Raw genomic sequence first — 19,416 nt, 5'->3', positions numbered from 1 at the left:
ATCCATCCATCCATCCATCTTCGGTACCGCTTTGTCCCCACGGGGGTCGCGGGCGTGCAGATCCGTTGAGAAAGTTGTTCTTATAGGGGGGGCTGGCAGCAGCATTGCGACAACAGCCGCCTTATTTTCGGCAGCATTTTGGCGCTACGTTTGTCAAATCATTTGCCTACTCATTTGCCTAATTAGCAAAAGTTTTAGCCAGCATGGCGAATGTTTTAGAGAAAAAAGACGAGGATAGTGCCAGGGAAATAGACAAGTCGAACGGGATTAGGAACTGCTTCAGATGGGCATGGCTCGAGAGCAGTGTCATCTTAAAACTCGGAACACAAAGACGCTCTTGCGACAGTGAGCGCCCGGCGCGCTACGGTTGCGCGATCGGACTAAATTAAGCTCCCTGCGCACTAAGGTCCACTTAAATTTTGGAAAGTACATCAGGACTTTAAAAATATTTTCTAAATTTCAGCGACGGCTCTGTCACAATAATGCGATCAGCGCGGTGCAGTTGTGCGGTCGAAGACGCGCTACATTAGCGCGTTCCGCGGTGCGCTGCAGTTGCACGATCGGAGAAAATTAAGCTCCCTGTGCACTTAGGTCCACTTGAATTTTGGAAAGTACATCAGGAGTTTAAATATATTTTCTAAATTCCAGCGACGGCTCTGTCACAATAATGCAACCAGCGCGGTACAGTTGCGCGGTCGGCGAGGCGCTACGATTGCGCGTTCGGCGGTTCGCTGCAGTTGCACGATCGGACTAAAATGCGCAAATGAAAAAATGCTTAAAGTCTTGGAACGGATTAAACATTTTCCATTATTTGTAATGGGAAAAATAGATTCGGAATTCAACCGATTCGCTTCTTGAACCGCCTTCTGGAACGGATTGTGGTCGAAAACCGAGGCTTGACTGTATTATATTCACCAAGCAGAAATATTTTTTTAACAAAACTGTTGAAATTGAGTGATGAAATTAATGGTTTTGGGGTTGCTATACTGCCAAAATCCAGGAGTTTCCAGGGAGCTTTTGCCCCTGAGCCCCCTCCGGGGCGTTGCCCCTAGCCCCCTGCGGCTCCCAATGGGGGCCTGTGGGCCCTGTGGCCCCCAATAGGAGCCTGTGGCCCCTGTAGCCCCCAATGGAGGCCTGTGGCCCCTGGCCCCCTGCGGCAAGTGGGGTGGGGCACAGGCCCCCCCAGTGGGGCATGCGCCCCTCAGACCCGGCTACTTTTCAGTGTTTTTTTTCATTTGACGTTCTCATCCCTGATAATGTATAGCAGAGATCACGTACCGTTCTTGTCGCCACCCACTTGTGATTGGTTCGTACACCTCTGCATGCTTACGCATACACACACAACATACTCTCACACACACACGCAACTGCACTACTGTCCGCATAAGTCCGCATAAAAAATAGCCAAGACATCAGAAGCAACAAAAGAGTTCTTCCAGTCTGCAAAAAGAAGTAATGTGTCGCTTCAAAAAAAAAGGATAGATCCCATGGATGAAGAGTGTAACTCAAACTTATCCAATTCTTCCAAACTCCTGACGCACACCACTTTAGCCTCTTCTGGTGAACCATTTAGTTTAATGAAGATTTTGCTGTTTGCAGTCCAGGTAGATTGTATTTTCTTCTGTTTCCACAGAAAACGAACTTTTCGAGCGTTGTCAGCATTCCTCTTTGTTAGATGTTCATTCATGTACACGTTGTTTCCTCTCAGTTGTCGGCCTTGTTTCAGAAGCTCAGTTTTGAACTTTCTGTTTGCAAACCGTATAACCACAGCTGGTTTGTCGGTTTTGTTTCAGCAAGGAAGGAGATGACATGCCTCTATCTTGTTTATGTCCAGTTTGATTTTATGTGAATGGTAAAAGCCGGCTTTTCACGGGTTACTGCATGTGCATAAAACCGCGGTTTTATATCCAGTCCAGAGATTATGATGTCGTTATTCCTGGAATATTGCTCTAGATCGGCGACCCGGTTCTCCAACAGCTCGATCTTTCTTTCTTTTTCGGCGTTCTGGATCTTGAGGGCTTTCACCTCATCCACCAGGCCCATAATGATTTTTTGCTGTTTGTGGACAGCAGACACCTCTTACGTGAGGAAATCAAGCGCCTTTTTTTAGGTCATCGATATCCTCCGAGATGTTTTTTTCTGGGTCCCATACTGGTTCTTTAGTTCACTTGGAGTTCTTTTAGTTGTTTCGTTGTTTAGTTAACCAGGACGCGTGGAACAGCAGCGTCTCCCTCATTCAACCAAAAAAAAAAAAAAAAACTGCCCAAGAAAAGGAATTAAACTGAAGAGCAACATATTCAAATGAATAAAAATGTCCATATAACATCTTTTTGCATTTGAGGGAGACATTAAACAGTATGGCAACTCCACCCCCTTTCTTTCCCACACGAGTTTCACTCATAAAACTGAAGTTTGGAGGGGTAGACTCGATGAGGATGGTTGCATTGTTATCTTGGTCTAACCATGTTTCAGTTAAAAACATAAAATCAAGGTTGTGTTGAATGATAAAATCATTGAATGATAAAATCATTCATTAAAAAAAAAAATCCCTGCTAAGGACCTAACATTTAGTAAGGCCAGGTTCAGTGTCTTACAATTTTCGTCAACTGGCTGAGGGAAATGAGGAGGCACTGGTATGTTTCGAGCCTGACATGCTATTCTCAATAAATTGTCAGATTTAATTGCACCCTTTTTATTTCCAGATTAACCAATCTTCTGTTACCTGTCATCACAGGGATTGAGAGAGCTATCTGAATTTGGGCCCTGAATTTTCCTGGAGAACATGACTGATATTGATATTATTATATATTCAATTATATATATTGATATTGCCGCGAGGAGGAAGTGTGCCAGATGTTCCGGAGACAAAAGATCAGGAAGGCATCGGGCCCAGACGGCATGTCCCCTTCTTGCTTGAAAATCTGTGCTGAACAACTGGCACCCACCTTTGCACGGATCTTCAACCGTTCCCTGGAGCTGTGTGAGGTGCCCTCGTGCTTCAAGTGCTCCACCATCATACCGGTGTCCAAGAAGCCCGCCATCACAGGTTTGAATGACTATAGACCTGTCGCCCTGACATCTGTTCTCATGAAATATTTTGAGAGGTTAGTGTTGAACCACCTGAAGGACGTCACGGGCCCCCTGCTTGACCCCCTCCAGTTTGCCTACCGGGCAAACAGGTTGGTGGACGATGTGGTCAACATTGCACTACATCCTGCACCACCTGGACACCCCAGGAACTTACGCCAGGATCCCGTGGACTTCAGCTCGGCATTCAACACCATCGCTCCTGACATACTCCAACAGAAGCTCATCCAGCTCGCAGTGCCTGCCTCCACCTGTCAGTGGATCACCAGCTTCCTGACCAACAGGAGACAGCATGTGAGGCTGGGGACCATCACATCCGACACCCAGACCACCAATCCTGGTGCCCCTCAAGGGTGCGTCCTCTCCCCACTGCTCTTCTCTCTCTACACTAACGATTGCTCCTCAGGTGAAGTATGCAGATGACACCACTCTCATCGGACTGATCCGGGACGGTGACGAGACTGCGTACAGACAGGAGGTGGGGCGGCTGGTCCACTGGTGCAGCCAAAACCACCTGGAGCTGAACCCACTCAAGATGGTGGAGTTGACAGTGGACTTCAGGCGAGACCCTTCACCACTTTCATCCCTCACTATCCGCAGTAATACTATTCTCTCCACAGACACCTTCAAGTTCCTGGGAACCACAATCTCTCGGGACCTGAAAAGGACCAGCCACATAGACTCTGTCTGGAAGAAGGCCCAGCAGAGGCTGTACTTTCTGAGACAGCTCACGAAGTTCAACCTGCTGTGGGAGCTGCTGAAGACCTTCTATACTGCCATCATCCAGTCTATCCTTTGCACCTCCATCACTGTCTGGTTTGGATCGGCCTCCAAACAAGACAAGCACAGACTGCAACGGACAATCAGGACTGCAGAAAAGATAATTGGAATCAACCTCCCATCTATCCAGGACTTGTACCTGTCCAGGACCAGGAAACGTGCGAGTAACATCTCTGCAGACCCTTCTCACCCAGGTTGCAGTCTGTTCGAACTACTCCCCTCCGGACGGCGTTATAGAACCCTGTATGCCAAAACCAGCAGACACAGAGACAGCTTCTTCCCCCAGGCTGTCGCTCTGATGAACTCACACCACTCTTAGAGTCTCAGAGTCATTGCTGTGCAATAACATCCTGCTCTCCACGCCTTTTTTGAATTGTCTGTATTATCTGTAATATGTGTCCACTCTGCATCCATTGCAGCCTGGTTATCCTAGAAGAGGGATCCTCATATCTGTGGTCTCTTCTCAAGGTTTCTCATTTCCCCTAGTTGGAGTTTTGAGTTTTTCCTTGCCCTCCTGGGAGTTTAAGATCAGGGGATGTTTGAGAATATTTCTCAATTTTCGCACATGTCCCGAGTGTTGTTAGTCACCTAAATGTTGAACAGAGGCTGTGATGTACCGAAGACAAATTCCTTGTTTGGCATGCTCATACATGGCGAATAAAAATTCTTGAATCTTGAATATCGTTATTATATTATATATATATATTATATAATTGTATTATAGATACATATCAATCACACTCATAGGCGACATGTTTCAGAAGAGGTTGGGGGGCTCTGTGACATTTTGTTGATGGCTCTTTCCAATGCAGTGGAGTTGGAGGGGCTGTACTATGAAGGGGGTTAAGGGAGGAAAATATGGGTTTTTGGAGTGGTGTGTATTGCGTTCCAATAGAGACAAGGTCGTTCATCCTGTCAGTGAATTTCAGGAGTGGGGAATCCATAGAGAGTGAGGGACTGGGTGGGGTCCAGGGGGGTTGTGGGGTTAAGGAGAAGTTCTCTCAGGCACCTATACTCATCCATCCGGATCCCAAGAAACAATTCACCCTAGAGGTTGATGCATACAACACAGAAACAGGGGCAATCCTTTCACAACACTCAGACACCGACGACAAGCTTCACCCCTGTGCATTCTTTTCCCGACGGCTAGAGGAACTACGACATAGGGGACCGTGAACTCCTGGCCATTAAGTTAGCGCTCGAGGAGTGGCGCCATTGGCTGGAGGGCACCGAACATCCCGTGTTGATTTGGACCGATCACAAGAACCTATCCTACCTACAGTCCGCTAAGCGTCTGAATGCCCGACAATCTCGCTGGTTCTTGTTTTTCTCCCGGTTCAATTTGTCCATCTCCTATCGCGCCGGCTCTCAGAACACAAAACCGGACGAGTCAGAAGAAGAACCAGCTCCCATTCTTCCCCCCCAGTTGCGTCATAGACGCTCTTTCCTGGGATATCAAGAAAGTAGTTGCTCAGGCTCAGCTTCAGGAACCCGATCCGGGTATGGATCCCCCAGGGAAGACCTATGTCCCTTCCTCAGTCCGCTCGCGCCTCATTCACTGGTTTCACTCCGCCAGGTTCTCAGCCCATCCCGGGACCAGTCGCACCATTGCGCTAGTCACCAGACGCTTCTGGTGGACATCCATCGACAAGGATGTCAGGGAATATGTTCTCGCCTGTCCCATCTGCGCACAAAACAAAACGACCCACAGACCCCCGCTGGACTTCTACAGCCTCTCGCCATACCCAAACGTCCCTAGTCCCATATCGCGCTGGATTTCATGACAGGCTTACCTGTATCACAAGGAATGACCACCATCCTCACTATCATCGACCGTTTCTCAAAATCATGTCATCTAGTCCCTCTCAGAAAACTCCCCTCTGCGTTCCAGACTGCCCAACTCGTAGTCAAGCACATTTTCCGTCTCCATGGCATCCCACAGGAGATCCTTTCCGATCGAGGCCCTCAATTCATTTCCCAAGTTTGGAAGCAGTTCTGTTCAGCTCTTGGTGCAAAGGTCTCTCTAACATCCAGCTACCATCGCCAGTCAAATGGGTAGACGGAACGCATGAACCAAGAACTTGAAGCCGCACTCCGATGTCTGACCTCCGATAACCCGTCCAAGTGGAACAAGTTCCTGCCATGGGTGGAATATGCACACAACTCACATGACTCCGCTGCCACAGGCTTATCCCCGTTTGAGGGGTCACTCGGCTATCAACCTCCACTATTCCCAGCCGACGAGAAGGAGATTTCGGTCACTTCTGTTCATCACCACATGCGGCGCTGTAAGCAGATATGGTCCAACACCATCAAGGCCCTCCAACGCACTGTCGAACAGAACCGCAAATATGCCGACCGAAAACGTACACCCGTTCCGCAACATTCCCCTGGTCAAAGAGTCTGGCTCTCCTCCCGTGACATTCTCCTCAAGTCCATATCAAAGAAGCTTGCTCCACGCTTCACTGGCCCGTACGAAATCATATCTGTTGTCAGTCCCTCAGCAGTCTGTCTCCGTCTACCTCTGAACCTCCGGATTCATCCCACGTTCCATGTCTCCCAGATAAAACCTGTCCGGTCCAGCACATTCCTCCCTCCGGCCGAGCCCCCCCGCCCGGGACTTTGAGGGGCACCCAGTCTACCCGGTCCGACGGATCGTGGACTCCCGTCGGCAGGACTGTGGTTGGCAGTACCTCGTCGATTGGGAGGGCTACGGTCCCGAGGACCGGTCTTGGGTGCCCCGTTCTTACATCTGTGACCCTTCGCTGATTTCGGACTACTTCTGAGCCACCAGGTGGCGGCCGTTGAGGTGGGGGTGGTGTCAGGGTCTGGGAGCTTTCTCTTTTGTCCTCAGGGGGCATCCGTGAGCAGGTTGGCTGAGGACCCACAGGTGTGGCTTATCAGGCTCATAATGTGGAGGCTCTCAAGGAGTGTGCTGCCAGCAACTCGTCGCCTGAGTGTTAGACGATGTTGGTCACCTCTACAGCTGTAGAAACCACGTTCCCTACCCTGCTTGCCTACGCCACGAATCCTGGCTCTCCGGTCGGCCGGTTTGCCCTCCGCCGCATACCATCGAACAATCTGACAAAGCGATTTTGTCTTTCAGCTCCTGGACCCCACTCGCAGATCTCCGCTAAGATCCACTCTTCTCTGGCGACGCTTCACACCCTCCACCATCAAGGAATCAGCCCGGCCACTCCTGTTTCGTAACCTGGCTCAACTGCCAACCGTATCTCAATAAATCCTTAACAATCACTTTGGTCTCTCGGAGTTCGTTCTGCATGTGGGTCAAAACAATCGCCCGCACCATGTCAGTTTAGGCCAGTAAGAACACAATTTTAACTCATTTTTGATTTTGATTAACTGTGTCTTTTTGGGGATGGTCCTTTTATACCAAATCGTAACACCGGACTGTTTTCAATTAACCTGTAGCATTTTCTAGGAAGGTGTTTTTGAGCATTCCACAATGTTCCTGGTTGGATTTTTAATGTTACACCGTTTTGAATGAGAGTACAAAACCCCAGTAATGTTCATCCTTTGAACATTAACATTTCACTTTTGTTGTGTAGTTGATTGAATAAAGGCAGAAATAAATTATGGTTTTCTGTTTTTACTTATGTTTTTTATATTGTCCCAACTTCATTGAAAGTAAGGTTTGTACTTGAAAAAGGGTTGTTCCATATCTTGTTTAAACAGTGGAAGAGAAGGAAACAATTACAAGATGAAAAATGCAAAGTTTCATCTGTGCATTTTCACAAGGCTGCTATATATAGTTGTTTTCATTCATTATTTCATCTTCATTCACCCTATTCAAGATGACTAGGTGGTGGATGGAGTACACTCTGAACTGGTCGGCAGTTAATCGTAGGACATGGTTAAAACAACAGTTCAAAATCACATTCACACTCAATGAAGAGTTCTCAATTGATAATAATCATATGCATGTATTGGGAATGTGGGAGGACACCCACTCAGCATGGGGAGAGAACATTGCAAATGCCAGACAGGAAGGTTCAAGGGAAGACTGGAGCCCAGACCCTCTCGATGGTCCTCATGAGAAAAAGAGCTTCAGAAAATGGATGGATGGAAGGATACTATTTTTCATCCATTCATAAATTTTTCAAACCGCTTGTCCTCACTAGGGTCGCGGGCGTGCTGGAGCCTATCCCACCTGACGTCGAGCAGCAGGTGGGGGACACCCTGAACTGGCTGCCAGCCAATCACAGACTATTTTTCAGATTGTAACAATTAGAAGACAATATATTTGCTTTGCCCAGTTGTATGTGTGAATGACTTTGTACTGACTTTGGAAAACCTAAGCGATCATGGCTTAATAGGATTGGCCATACAAATAACCTAACATTTAAGCCTTACCTCCTCGTCTTCAAATCCAGTCAGGTCCCATTCATAATTAAGTCTCATTTGCCTCCTCTTCCAATGCTCCATGAACATGGCAGCTTATGTTTAAAGACAAAATAGAGGACATTCGTCAAAGATCGTCAAAAAAGGAATTCGGAAGATGTATTTTTATGTGCGGGGTATTTCTTTTTGTCATGTGAAATGCACCTGTCGTGACATGTTTAAATCTCATAAATTCCAGTGCATTGCGGTTGATTAAATACAGTCAAACCTCGGTTTTCGAACGTCCCGGTTCTCGAACAAATCAGAATTCGAACAAAAAATTCAAGATTTTTTTGCTTCTGTTGTCAAACAAAATTCGGAGGTCGAACCTCGCGAGAAGAGCCGAAAGGACCCGAGAAAACCCGACCACGCGGCCCGGATGCCGACTGACTCCGTTCGTTATTGTATTTTTGTTACTTTGAGGATTGTATTAACCCCTAATCATGCCTCCAAACAAAGCTAGTGGGAGTAGTAAAGCCATCCTAAAACACAAAGACGCTCCTAAAGCAATGCGACAGTGAGCGCCCGGCACGCTGCGGTTGTGCGATCAGACCAAATTAAGCTCCCTGCGCACTGAGGTCCACTAAAAAGGACTTTAAAAATATTTTCTAAATTTCAGCGACGGCTACGTCACAATAATGCGACCAGCACGGTGTAGTTGCGCGGTTGGCGGTGCGCTGCAGTTGCGCGATCGGACAAAAATGGGCCAATTAAAAATGCTTAAAAAAGGCGCTTTTTTTTAGTCTTGGAACGGATTAAAATTGTTTCCGTTGTTTGTAATGGGAAAAATAGATTCGGAATTCGACCGTTCCAGAAGGCGGTTCGACTTCTCGAACCGCCTTCTGGAACGGATTGTGGTCGAAAACCGAGGTTTGACTGTAATTTGAATCATATTAATCATATCCCACTCAAACATAATCAGTTGTAAAGCTTAATTGAAAGGGTTGACAGTCAGAAAATACCGTTCTGAATATTGGATCCCACTAAATGAATTCAGTATTTGAGTCAATTAAAAACAAAAATGTCAGGAGAGAAGCTAAAATGCAAATATTTAAAATATTCTGAGTGTGCGTGCGTGCGTGCGTGCGTGCGTGCGTGCGTGCGTGCGTGCGTGCGTGCGTGCGTTCACCCACCCCAAAGAGCCATGAATATAGAGAAGAATACGGTTGCTGGGTTGTCGAATAAGTGACTGGCTCTTGCAGTTCCACAAGCAGAACTCAGCTTCCAGTAGCTGCACACTTTATCACACAAAGGACACATTGTGATGTTGTTTTTTTCGTGGCATATCTCCATGCTGTAAGACACAATTTGAATATAAACTTCAATATAAAGGTCTTAAAATTAGCAAAAGTGAAACTTTAGGTTAAAAGGCACCAATGTATCAGCTGCACGTTTGATCACCTTTTAGGCAGCTGAAAATATCCCAAGGAGTGAACATACTATCAAGATTTCTTTATCTTGTTCTGTTCAGCTAAATGGTCATGAAAAATGTTGGCTCTGTTTTTTTTTTTTTGTGCTGGAACAATTTTACTTTGCGGGAGGGGGGTTTATATTGTGAAGTTTTTTTTATTTGAAAAAGCAGATCGATTGAAAGATAAAAGATTCACAAAATATAAAAAAATCACAAAAAGCAATTGCATTCCATGCTAGAGATGGGCAGAGAAGATCTGCAGCAAGATCTTAAGTTGGCCAGACTATAAATACAGTGCTGGTAACGCATGTAAAACCATTAAGGTGGCCAGCTTGTTCTTTGTAGTCATTGTGGAAACCAACCAACGGCTGCTTGACTCGACAGCAAACAAACGCCGCCGCCGACTAGACTGTCCTTTTGGTGTTATTGCACCTGATCTTCAACGGTCTATCAAAATACACAGAAGCGGTCTGTGGTGCAAAAATCATTGATATCAGACGGATGCCATTGACTGTTTTAAATCAGCTTGCTGTTTCATTCATTCTCATACACGGTCATATACTTATATAGTTAGCCACTGATTGTTTATCCCACTTAAAATTATGACAGAGGTCTGTAATTTTCATCATAGGTACACTTGAACTATAAGAGACAGGATGTGAAAAATAGATCCCTGGAAATCACATTTTAGGATTTTTAGATGTCGCTCTGATGAACTCTCACCACTCATAGAGACTCAGAATCATCATTGTGAATTAAGATCCTGTTCTCGTCACTTAAATGTTGTCAGTTACCTGAATGTTGTTAGTCACTTAAATGTTGTACAGAGACTGAGATCAACCGGAGTCAAATTCCCTGTTTGGCATGCACAAACTTAGTCAATAAAGCTGATTCCTATCCTGACAAAACCAAAATAGTGAAAGATCTGCAGCACAAATTGTCTCATCAACCTGTTATTTGGCACATGTTTCAGTGCTGCCCAGAGCCCACAGGATGTTGCGAATGGTTTCAACAAGTGATCTCTTCCAAAGTATAAGTAACATTATCACCAATACTAGACGTGTGTTTTGTCTCTACACTGAAGACAAATGGCAGCATGTGTCATAATATCCTGTGCGTGATGAGAAGCAGAGGCCTTAATGTCTAAAATCAAATAACAACTTTACTTTCATATTTTCATGTGACGCAGGGAGTCATGGCTGAGTGGCTACGAACAGTCCCTTCTAATGTAGGGAACACAGTTCACGGCCTTGTGTAAGTTTGGTGCCCTTGAGCAAGGAACGGGTAAAACTGTGGCAGTGGCTAGCATATCTGAGTCACACTCTGTCGGTTGTCGTCTCAAATATACATTGCTGAGTGGGGTTTGCGTGTTAACGTTTTTGTGGCAGCAACATGTAGTCCCAGCAATGTATGTTTTTTACATGCGTGTGCGTGTTTGAGGAATTTTATTCTACTGTAATGAAGTTTACCTTGGAATATTGTCATCAACTGTTGCACATCCATACAGAAAAACGATGACTCCCACGAGGGAAGCAGGAATCAGCATCTGGGTGTAGAGTCCCAACCAGGCAAAGTACAGTCCAATCTTCTCTCCAAAGTATTTCCTGAAGAAAATGACAAAACAACATGTCAAATAACCCTTTCAAGCAGGTTGGAGGGAGAGGGGGAGAGAGAGAGAGAGCGAGAGGGAGAGAGAGAGACAGAGAGAGAGACAGACAGACAGAGAGAGAGAGAGAGAGAGAGAGAGAGAGAGAGAGAGAGAGAGAGAGAGAGAGAGAGAGAGAGAGAGAGAGAGAGAGAGAGAGAGAGAGAGAGAGAGAGAGAGAGAGAGAGAGAGAGAGAGAGAGAGAGAGCGAGAGAGAGAGAGAAAGAAAGGGGCCACATTACCTTTTCATGAACTTCCCCGAACCGCAATACATACCATACATTTCGGACTATAAGCCGCGACTTTTTTCTCAAATTTTGAACCCTGCGGCCTATAGTCCAGTGCGGCTTATATAGGATTTTTTCCGTAATTTTTGTGATGACTTGATCGCTTTTATACACTCGTAAAAAGGCTGTGGACCGCTGTTGTGCGGCACCGCTTTGCTGGGCGGAGGGATATGTGACACGGCCACTGGGGAGAAAAGTGGCGTGTTGATCGCATGTCCATCCGCCAGGCAAATAGTACCGTATAATTCACACAAAGAAGAGACAGAACGAGATCAAGATGGACGTTACTGAAAGGAAGCTTTTATACACTGTCAATATGGGGGACAAAAGAAATGCATATTATACGGCTTTTAAGTTAAAGGCAGTCGATTTGGCCCATTGTTGATGACATTGTTTTCACCTTTTCTTTCTTTATTTCCCAGTCACGTCTACTCTCGAGCTATATGCATAGCTCGCTAGTTTATTGTAACTTAGCGAGTCGTGCATGAATAAAATTAGCATGCACAGACCCTCATCATGGAAAATGCTCGGAGAAATGCATAAAAGCGACGACGAAAAAGAGACTGAGAAAGTGTATGGCGAAGGATATCTAACGCTATTCCAATCTGACACTGAGGAGGAAGACTTAGATGGTTTCAGTGCACAGGAGGAAGATGAAGACGGCTCTTTTACTGGCTCTTTTTTTACTTTTACTGGTATGTTTTTAAAACCAGCACTGTTAGTGCTGTCCTACCGTGTTGCTGCTGCTCAGTGACTTTTACCGGTATGTTTTTTTTTAATCCAGCCCTATTAGTGCTGTGTTACTTCCGTGTTGCTGCGGTATAACTGCCGCGTCACAGGCAGTGTTTGGAAAGAAATGTTAAGGTATGTTATTAAAACTTTAAAAAGGCTTTCTGTGTACCATCTTTCTTTGTAAATAACTCGCGTGCACACTTCCGTGTTGCTGCGGTACTACTGCTGCATCACAGGTAGCGTTTAGAAAGACATGTTAAAGTATGTTATTAAAACTTTAAAAAGGCTTTCTGTGTACTGTCTTTCTTTGTGAATACCTCGTGCGCACGTGCGGCTTATAGTCCGGTGCGGCTTATAGTATAAGAAAAAAAACTAAAATAACCCCGAATTTTAGCTGGTTCGGCTTATAGTCTAGTGCGGCTTATAGTCCAAAAATTACGGTAATTAACTTAATGTGCATCTAAAAGATAGCCTTAAAATGAGGGCACAAATAGATACTATATGTTTTATAGTGTGTTATATGTTTTTCAAGGTAGACGAATGGATCGATGGGTAGATAAAAAGGTACATGGACAGATATTGTTGATGAAATGAGAGACAGACAGATTTACCTCACAAGTCCAATGGGCTGATACTTGTAGAAGACACTGTAGTTTGCCCACTCCTCGTACAGTAGCTAAGAAAGACAGTAGACCACAGTTGTTAACCCAGCATGTCAATGTATGTCATTCCAAAGAACTCATGCAGTCAATACATATACCGTATCTTCCGGATTATAAATCGCTCCGGAGTACAAGTTGCACCAGACATAAAATGCATAATAAAGAAGAAAAAGACATATTAAGTTGCACTGGAGTATAAATTGCATTTTTGGGGGACATTTATTTGATAAAATCCAACACCAAGACATGTCATCTTGAAAGACAATTTAAAATAAAAATAGAATAGAGGCAACAACAGGCTGAATAATTGTATACATGACACATAAATAACGAACTGAGAACGTGCCTGGTATGATAACATAACATATTAAGAGTTATTCAAATGACTATAGCATAAATAACATGCTGACAAGTTGACCAAACCATCCGTGTCACTCCAAATCACTAAATCCAATGAAATCTTTATCCTCTGTGTCACTTATGTGTCCCAAGTTTTAATGCAATGACAAGAAAAGTCGACTCCCAGGAACTTCACATTGTTGACACCATCTATAAAGTACCATCAGAATTTAGTGGCGTATGCTAGAGTTTGCCAGCGCTCTTACCTTTCACCAAACTACACTGTATACTGTGGAATCTACACTACAACACAGCATTACCTCTATACTGTGTGCAGATTCGCCATTGTTATTGATTAAACCCACCAGGGTTGTGTCATTCACAAACCTAATGATGAGGTAATTGCTAAGCAGTCTAAATAGCAGGGGATTGAGGATGCCATGCTTTCAGGCGGGAAAGCCTGATTTTCAACTCTATCTCCAACGTAAGTCTGGACCAGTCATTTTGTCCCACTAATCTAATTTTATAGTAAACAGTTTACATTGTCGGAAACGTGATGAGACGCAGCTTTTCTTAGTCGAGGGGAGAGACTGCTCCGCTCAGACTCACTGTCAGAAGCTTTTCAGCAACTACTCATCCTCAGACACAGCCTCACCAGTATTTTGAATGCCACCTCTACTGTAAATTTTAATAGACCATAGTGACCTACAAATTTTCGCAAAAATCAATGATGCTGCTTATTTTTTTTAATGAATAGGGCCGTTAAATTGACGGTTGCGGTAGTTGAAGGAATAATGACTCATAAATATAATTTTTGGGGAAGCGAGTGTTGAATTCCTATTGTTCTGCTACTGTTGTCAGGCAGGGGACAAGACGGAGGACCCGGATGCAGAGTCGTTTCTTTCTGGGATTTATTCCAGCAAGCACACTGAGCAAAAGTACAAATCAAAACGCCTCTTACGAGGGAAAACACGTAGCAAAAAGTACCAACCAAAGACGTCGCACTGGGGCGAGACAAAAAGGCGATGGGGACCAAGGCACACACAAAAGCGTCGCTCGGTGGCGAGACAAAAAGGAGGGTTCTTACAGAGAGCTCGGACATCAAGGGATCGCTGGTGGTCGGGACGAGGCAAGACACACTGGCACAAGACAAGGGAAAGACACGGACTAAATACACACAAAAGGGCGGGGACACAGGTGATGACAATTAGTGTCAATTACGCAGGTGCACACAATCGGGATCAGGGAAGACAAGACAACCAAACACCGAGGAAGGAAACACGAACTGAAACGGAAGGGATGACAAAATAAAACCGGAAGTAAAGTTACGACAATCGACGAGACAAAAAACTGGAAAAATAAACGCGACCGCATGACAACTGTCATGATAGAAAGTTGAGGACCTACTTGCAGGTGCCAGTGTCTACCTTTTACAGCAGGGTGCGCTTTTTCACTCAAATAGGTCAAATAATATTTACCTTACTGTTGTTTCTGCGCTGCATTATTTGAGATTATATTAGTTTTTACTCGGGCAAAAATTGGTCCGCCAACTTTTTTTCAGGCCCACCCTATTAAAACTTCTAGCGACATCCCTGCGCACATGTGACTGTTTTCAGTGTGGATGCGCACTTGCGCACCACTTATGTGCACTTCTGCAAAGAAACTTATGTCACTTAATGAGGAAAACGCATTAATAAAATGGAAAATATAGGGGCAATCATTCTAACATTTTCAGAGGTTGGTGTGCGCACAAGCTAAGATGTCCACATACATTTTGGCTATGTCTCTTGACGTGTGACATAGAGGTTAAGATGGTGCGTGAATAAGTGTTGGATTTGGCCTAGCCAGGGGTGGGCAAACTTTTTGACTGGCGGGCCGAATTTGGTTCTAAATTTTGATCGGGGGGCCGAACCAGGAGCAGATGGATGTAGTGTTTGTGTTAAGTAATAGAAATGACATGTAAAGGTCATTGCATAAAAGGTTTGTACTTTTAGTAGGTAGTAAAGCATGGATATTCCAAAAAAGCTTTTTGAAAACAAATGCATTTATTAACAGCATTAAAAAAAGATTTCACCAAAAAATTACTATCAGTGATTCTCATTAAATACGACACTGTTATTATGAATAATAGTTTCCATCACTTCAGCGCCTGCAGGTCAGATTTATGAAATATGTTTATCTAATGAGGCGAAATCACATCAAACGGCAAACATTCTGACCAAATACATCATCTTGAAGAATCAGTGAAAGAATACTTCTAAATAAAGTAATAAAGAAATCAATAGTATTGTTGGTCTCCCTTTTTTGCTAGTGCATCATGGTCTGGAGTAAAATTTGTTGTGGTAATTCTTAGGATAGAGCCACGGTGTCGGTCCGTTAACCTAGAGCTGTGACGGGCTTTGTTGACGTTCATGTGGCGGAACGTCTGCTCACACACGTAGGTCGAGCCAAATTGTCCTCTCTTTTTTTCAAACACTCGGCACTCAGTGTCTACCTTTCTTTTCCTCGGGCCACTCATTTTCGTGGAAGGATTCCAGGGGAAGGTTTGTGGGTGGCATTAATGTAAAACTGTATCTGAAAGCTCAGCGCGCGAATTACGAGAATGCTGACGTCACAGCCCACACTCGAAATTCGGCACTGATGGAAATAGAGCCCGGAGTGCGCCGGGTCCGTACTACTTAGTACGTACACGCATTTGTGAGTGTCCACCGAGCTTTCTGACACGGCTTCCGGGAGTAAATGCGCGGGCGGGCGCTTCCCCATCTATTGGGGAAACATACTAATTGCAGGGAAAATGACCCAAAAAAAAGTTCAATAATACAATTTATTCAGGTTTGGCGGGCCGGATTAAACGGCCCCATGGGCCGGATGTGGCCCACGAGCCGTAGTTTGCCCATTGTGGCCTAGACATTTGGCCTAAATGAAATTCCAAATTTCGCCAGAAGATGGTGACAAAAGCTTGACATGAGAGACCTGAACAAGGGGGCCTGAGTAAGGGTAGTTTAAAAGTTAATTTTTCAAAAGTAATAATAATTAAACCGGAAAAGAGGGGCTTGTTGGTTGAACCAGTCAACCTCCAATGCCATTTCGGACTTCACCAGAGGATGGTGCTAAAGTTAAATTGACCTGATAGAAGATCAGTAATCAAAATTGTTAAGTGACTAGAAAGACTTATTCTGAATTAAACATAGACACGCAAATTTGAATGATTTTATATATTATTTTGCTTTGACATATTATATTGAAACTGTTTGAATATTTTAAACGGCTAACTAGGAAAGCCCATGATCATTGTTAAGAGATGAGAACGTTAACCACAAGTAGAGAAAGCTGAAATACACTTTATTATATCTTGCTTTGTCATAATATAATCTGGGCACAAAAAGATGATTGTTTGTTGAATTAACTATTTGAGAACATGTTGTTATATGTTGCAATGTTAACGTTAAGGTAATGTATGTAGCACTGATGTGCCATTTACACATGAATGTACTAAGAGTTGAGTAAGGATGAGGGAGGGGGAGTGCTGTTTAATGGAACACAATTGAGAGAGAGGGCCGATTGCAAATGTCATGCTGACACAAGTCGACGGACATCGCATGCTACATTGAGCATCGGAAAATTAGGGAGTCGGAAAACACTGATGGACGACAGCAAGTTCATGGAACTTGGGGTTAAACCGGTGCTCTAGCAACGGAATTTGTTAACCGCAGACCCATTAACAAAAATAAAAATGTATGGATGTGAAGGTACATTTAGAGTAAAACATATCTTTATATTTTATGGTTCAGTTGTTTTTCCAGAATTTATTTTAGTTTATGTACTGTTATTTACTACATTGTTTGTAATATTTATTTCTGTGTATATTTATTGCCAGTATTTATCAAAAGATCAGTTATTCACAAACCCTTCTCTTTGTGATTTGAAAATTAAATTAATTAATTAAACTATGTATGACTATGACTGTGTATTTATTACCAGCGTTGTATTGATCAAAAGATCAGTTACTCACAAATCCTTCTCTTTATGATTTGAAAATTCCATCCATCCATCCATTATCTGTACCGCTTGTCCCCACGGGGGTCGCGGGCGTGCTGGACCCTATCCCAGCAGTCATCGGGCAGTAGGCGGGGGACACTCTGAACTGGTTGCCAGCCAATCGCAGGGCACACAGAGACGAACAACCATTCGCACTCGCACCCACACCTTGGGAAAATTTGGAGTGCTTAATCGGCCTACCAAGCATGTTATCTGGGATGTGGGAGGAAACCGGAGTGCCCGGAGAAAACCCACGCGGGCCCTGGGAGAACATGCAAACTCGACACAGGGACAGCCGGAGGTGGAATCAAACCCGCACCCTCTTAACTGTGAGGCGGTCGTGCTAACCAGTGTTCCACTGAGCCGCCTGATTTGAAAATTAAATTAATTAATTAAATCTCAAAAGACTTTGAGGGGGACTCATAGCAATACTTACTTTTCTGTCATTTGGCTCTGCACTTTCTTCATCAATATCTCCCTATAGACAGAAAGATAAAGATATAGTAAAAACACACAACTTGGAGTGCAAGATTTTGACGGTGCAATGTTTTTGGGGTAGTGTTTTGCCAAGACTTTAAAACTGCTGCAAATATCGGTGTACAATGTACTTGCACTGAAAGAAATTAATCCCTGAAGTATTGGTGAATTGCAGAAAATTGTAACACTTATGGATTTGACATTTCATTCACCCCTGCAAAATAAGATATCACCTATTAATACTCAGTAAATAAATCATTCACTAAACAATATTCTAATATGTTCTGAAGATATTTGAGAATTGTAAACTTTTACATATGTTAGTTTTTGTATTATCATTAACTAATTACGAGACTAACATTAGGTTTTGTTGTTTTTCAAAGTCTACTCACATCGTGGAGAGGATAAGCAGCTGTATAGACACCACTACCTAAGAGACTGGTGATACCTGCCGGTGAAGAAAAAGTGATCATAAAATTATTATAAATCTTTGGTATTAATAATAATGATACCCCCAAATAAATAAATAAATAAATAAATAAATAAATAAATAAATAAATAAATAAATAAATAAATAAATAAATAAATACACTGAATCTCCCCTAATTTGCTCAGCGGAATCCATTAACTAATAGTGAGGCTGTTTTACATCATAACCACCCTCCCACACTGAGTTTCTTCATCCATGACTGGATCAGCCATCCTGGTTGAAGCTCCAGTTTGACTTTCAAGGACAGCAGTGATACTTTGCACTGAAAGGTTATAATACAGATACAACCACATAGTATAGTAACCACATAGACCTAGTATCATGCTCGCGCAAAAGGGTGGGCAGAGCTGCATTGACATCGACAGGAAAATTGATTCACATATTTATTCAGAAATTTGGCTGAAGAACACAAAACCATCTGTCTTTCACTTGAAGTGGAACTGAGAATAGGAGATGCAACAGGACAATGACCCAAACAGCAAAAGTAAATCAACAACTGAATGGCTTCAACATAAAAAAAAAAAATTCTCAGCCAACTCAGCCAAATTCACCCAGCAATACTGACCTGCTAGGGCCAGCTGGACCCTACCGATCTCCTCCTGGTAGGGCCCCAGCAACAGGCTGGCCATGCTGGGTGACTTTGGCTCATTTCATAGCGTGACTGAAGGTTTGGCTTTTCAAATTTTAGCTGCTTTTGCTGTTGGTCTTGCTGTTGACACCAGGTCAGCATGAAAACACAACCAAACCATGCTGGCCAATGTTGTTTTTTGTTTGTGTTTTTTTGTTTGTTCATTTTTTTTTTTAGCAAGGATACCAGCAAAGATGTGTAAATGAGCCTGTAATATACTGGAATTTTGTGGAAATTATCAAGGCTATAAAGGCTGTGAATATTCTGAAAGCTGATGTTTGGATTGGACTGGACATTATATGACACAACAATAAAAAACATTTCGAGACTAGAATGTTAAATGGTAATTAATATAGTAGTAAATGAATTAATTTTTAAATAGTAGTAAATAAATAAAGCAGTCAAAATAAAAGTAAATTAGTAGGTTTGCTTTGATCTT

The 19,416-nt window shown here is 43.6% G+C and overlaps 1 protein-coding gene across 4 annotated transcripts in view; it reads right to left on the bottom strand.

Annotated features, from left to right (window-relative positions):
• Positions 1 to 19,416, bottom strand: part of LOC125970555 (anoctamin-1-like) — a 139,466-nt gene that overhangs the window by 72,514 nt on the left and 47,536 nt on the right. For all 4 annotated transcript variants that reach the window (XR_007482133.2, XM_049722978.2, XM_049722979.2 and 1 more), the window contains exons 7-12: positions 18,252 to 18,307; positions 17,819 to 17,860; positions 12,955 to 13,019; positions 11,149 to 11,283; positions 9,402 to 9,562; positions 8,242 to 8,324 (exon numbers count right to left, since the gene is read on the bottom strand). Coding sequence is in view for 3 of the 4 variants with exons in the window: in XM_049722978.2 (XP_049578935.1) it covers positions 8,242 to 8,324; positions 9,402 to 9,562; positions 11,149 to 11,283; positions 12,955 to 13,019; positions 17,819 to 17,860; positions 18,252 to 18,307 (542 nt within the window). In the remaining variant the exon portion in view is untranslated. The remainder of the gene's footprint in view (positions 1 to 8,241; positions 8,325 to 9,401; positions 9,563 to 11,148; positions 11,284 to 12,954; positions 13,020 to 17,818; positions 17,861 to 18,251; positions 18,308 to 19,416) is intronic.

Source organism: Syngnathus scovelli, chromosome 6 (genome assembly GCF_024217435.2).
Source record: "Syngnathus scovelli strain Florida chromosome 6, RoL_Ssco_1.2, whole genome shotgun sequence".
Lineage (NCBI taxonomy): Eukaryota > Metazoa > Chordata > Actinopteri > Syngnathiformes > Syngnathidae > Syngnathus > Syngnathus scovelli.
The sequence above is the reverse complement of the archived record's forward strand: the minus strand, read 5'-3'. Positions and strand labels throughout refer to the sequence as shown.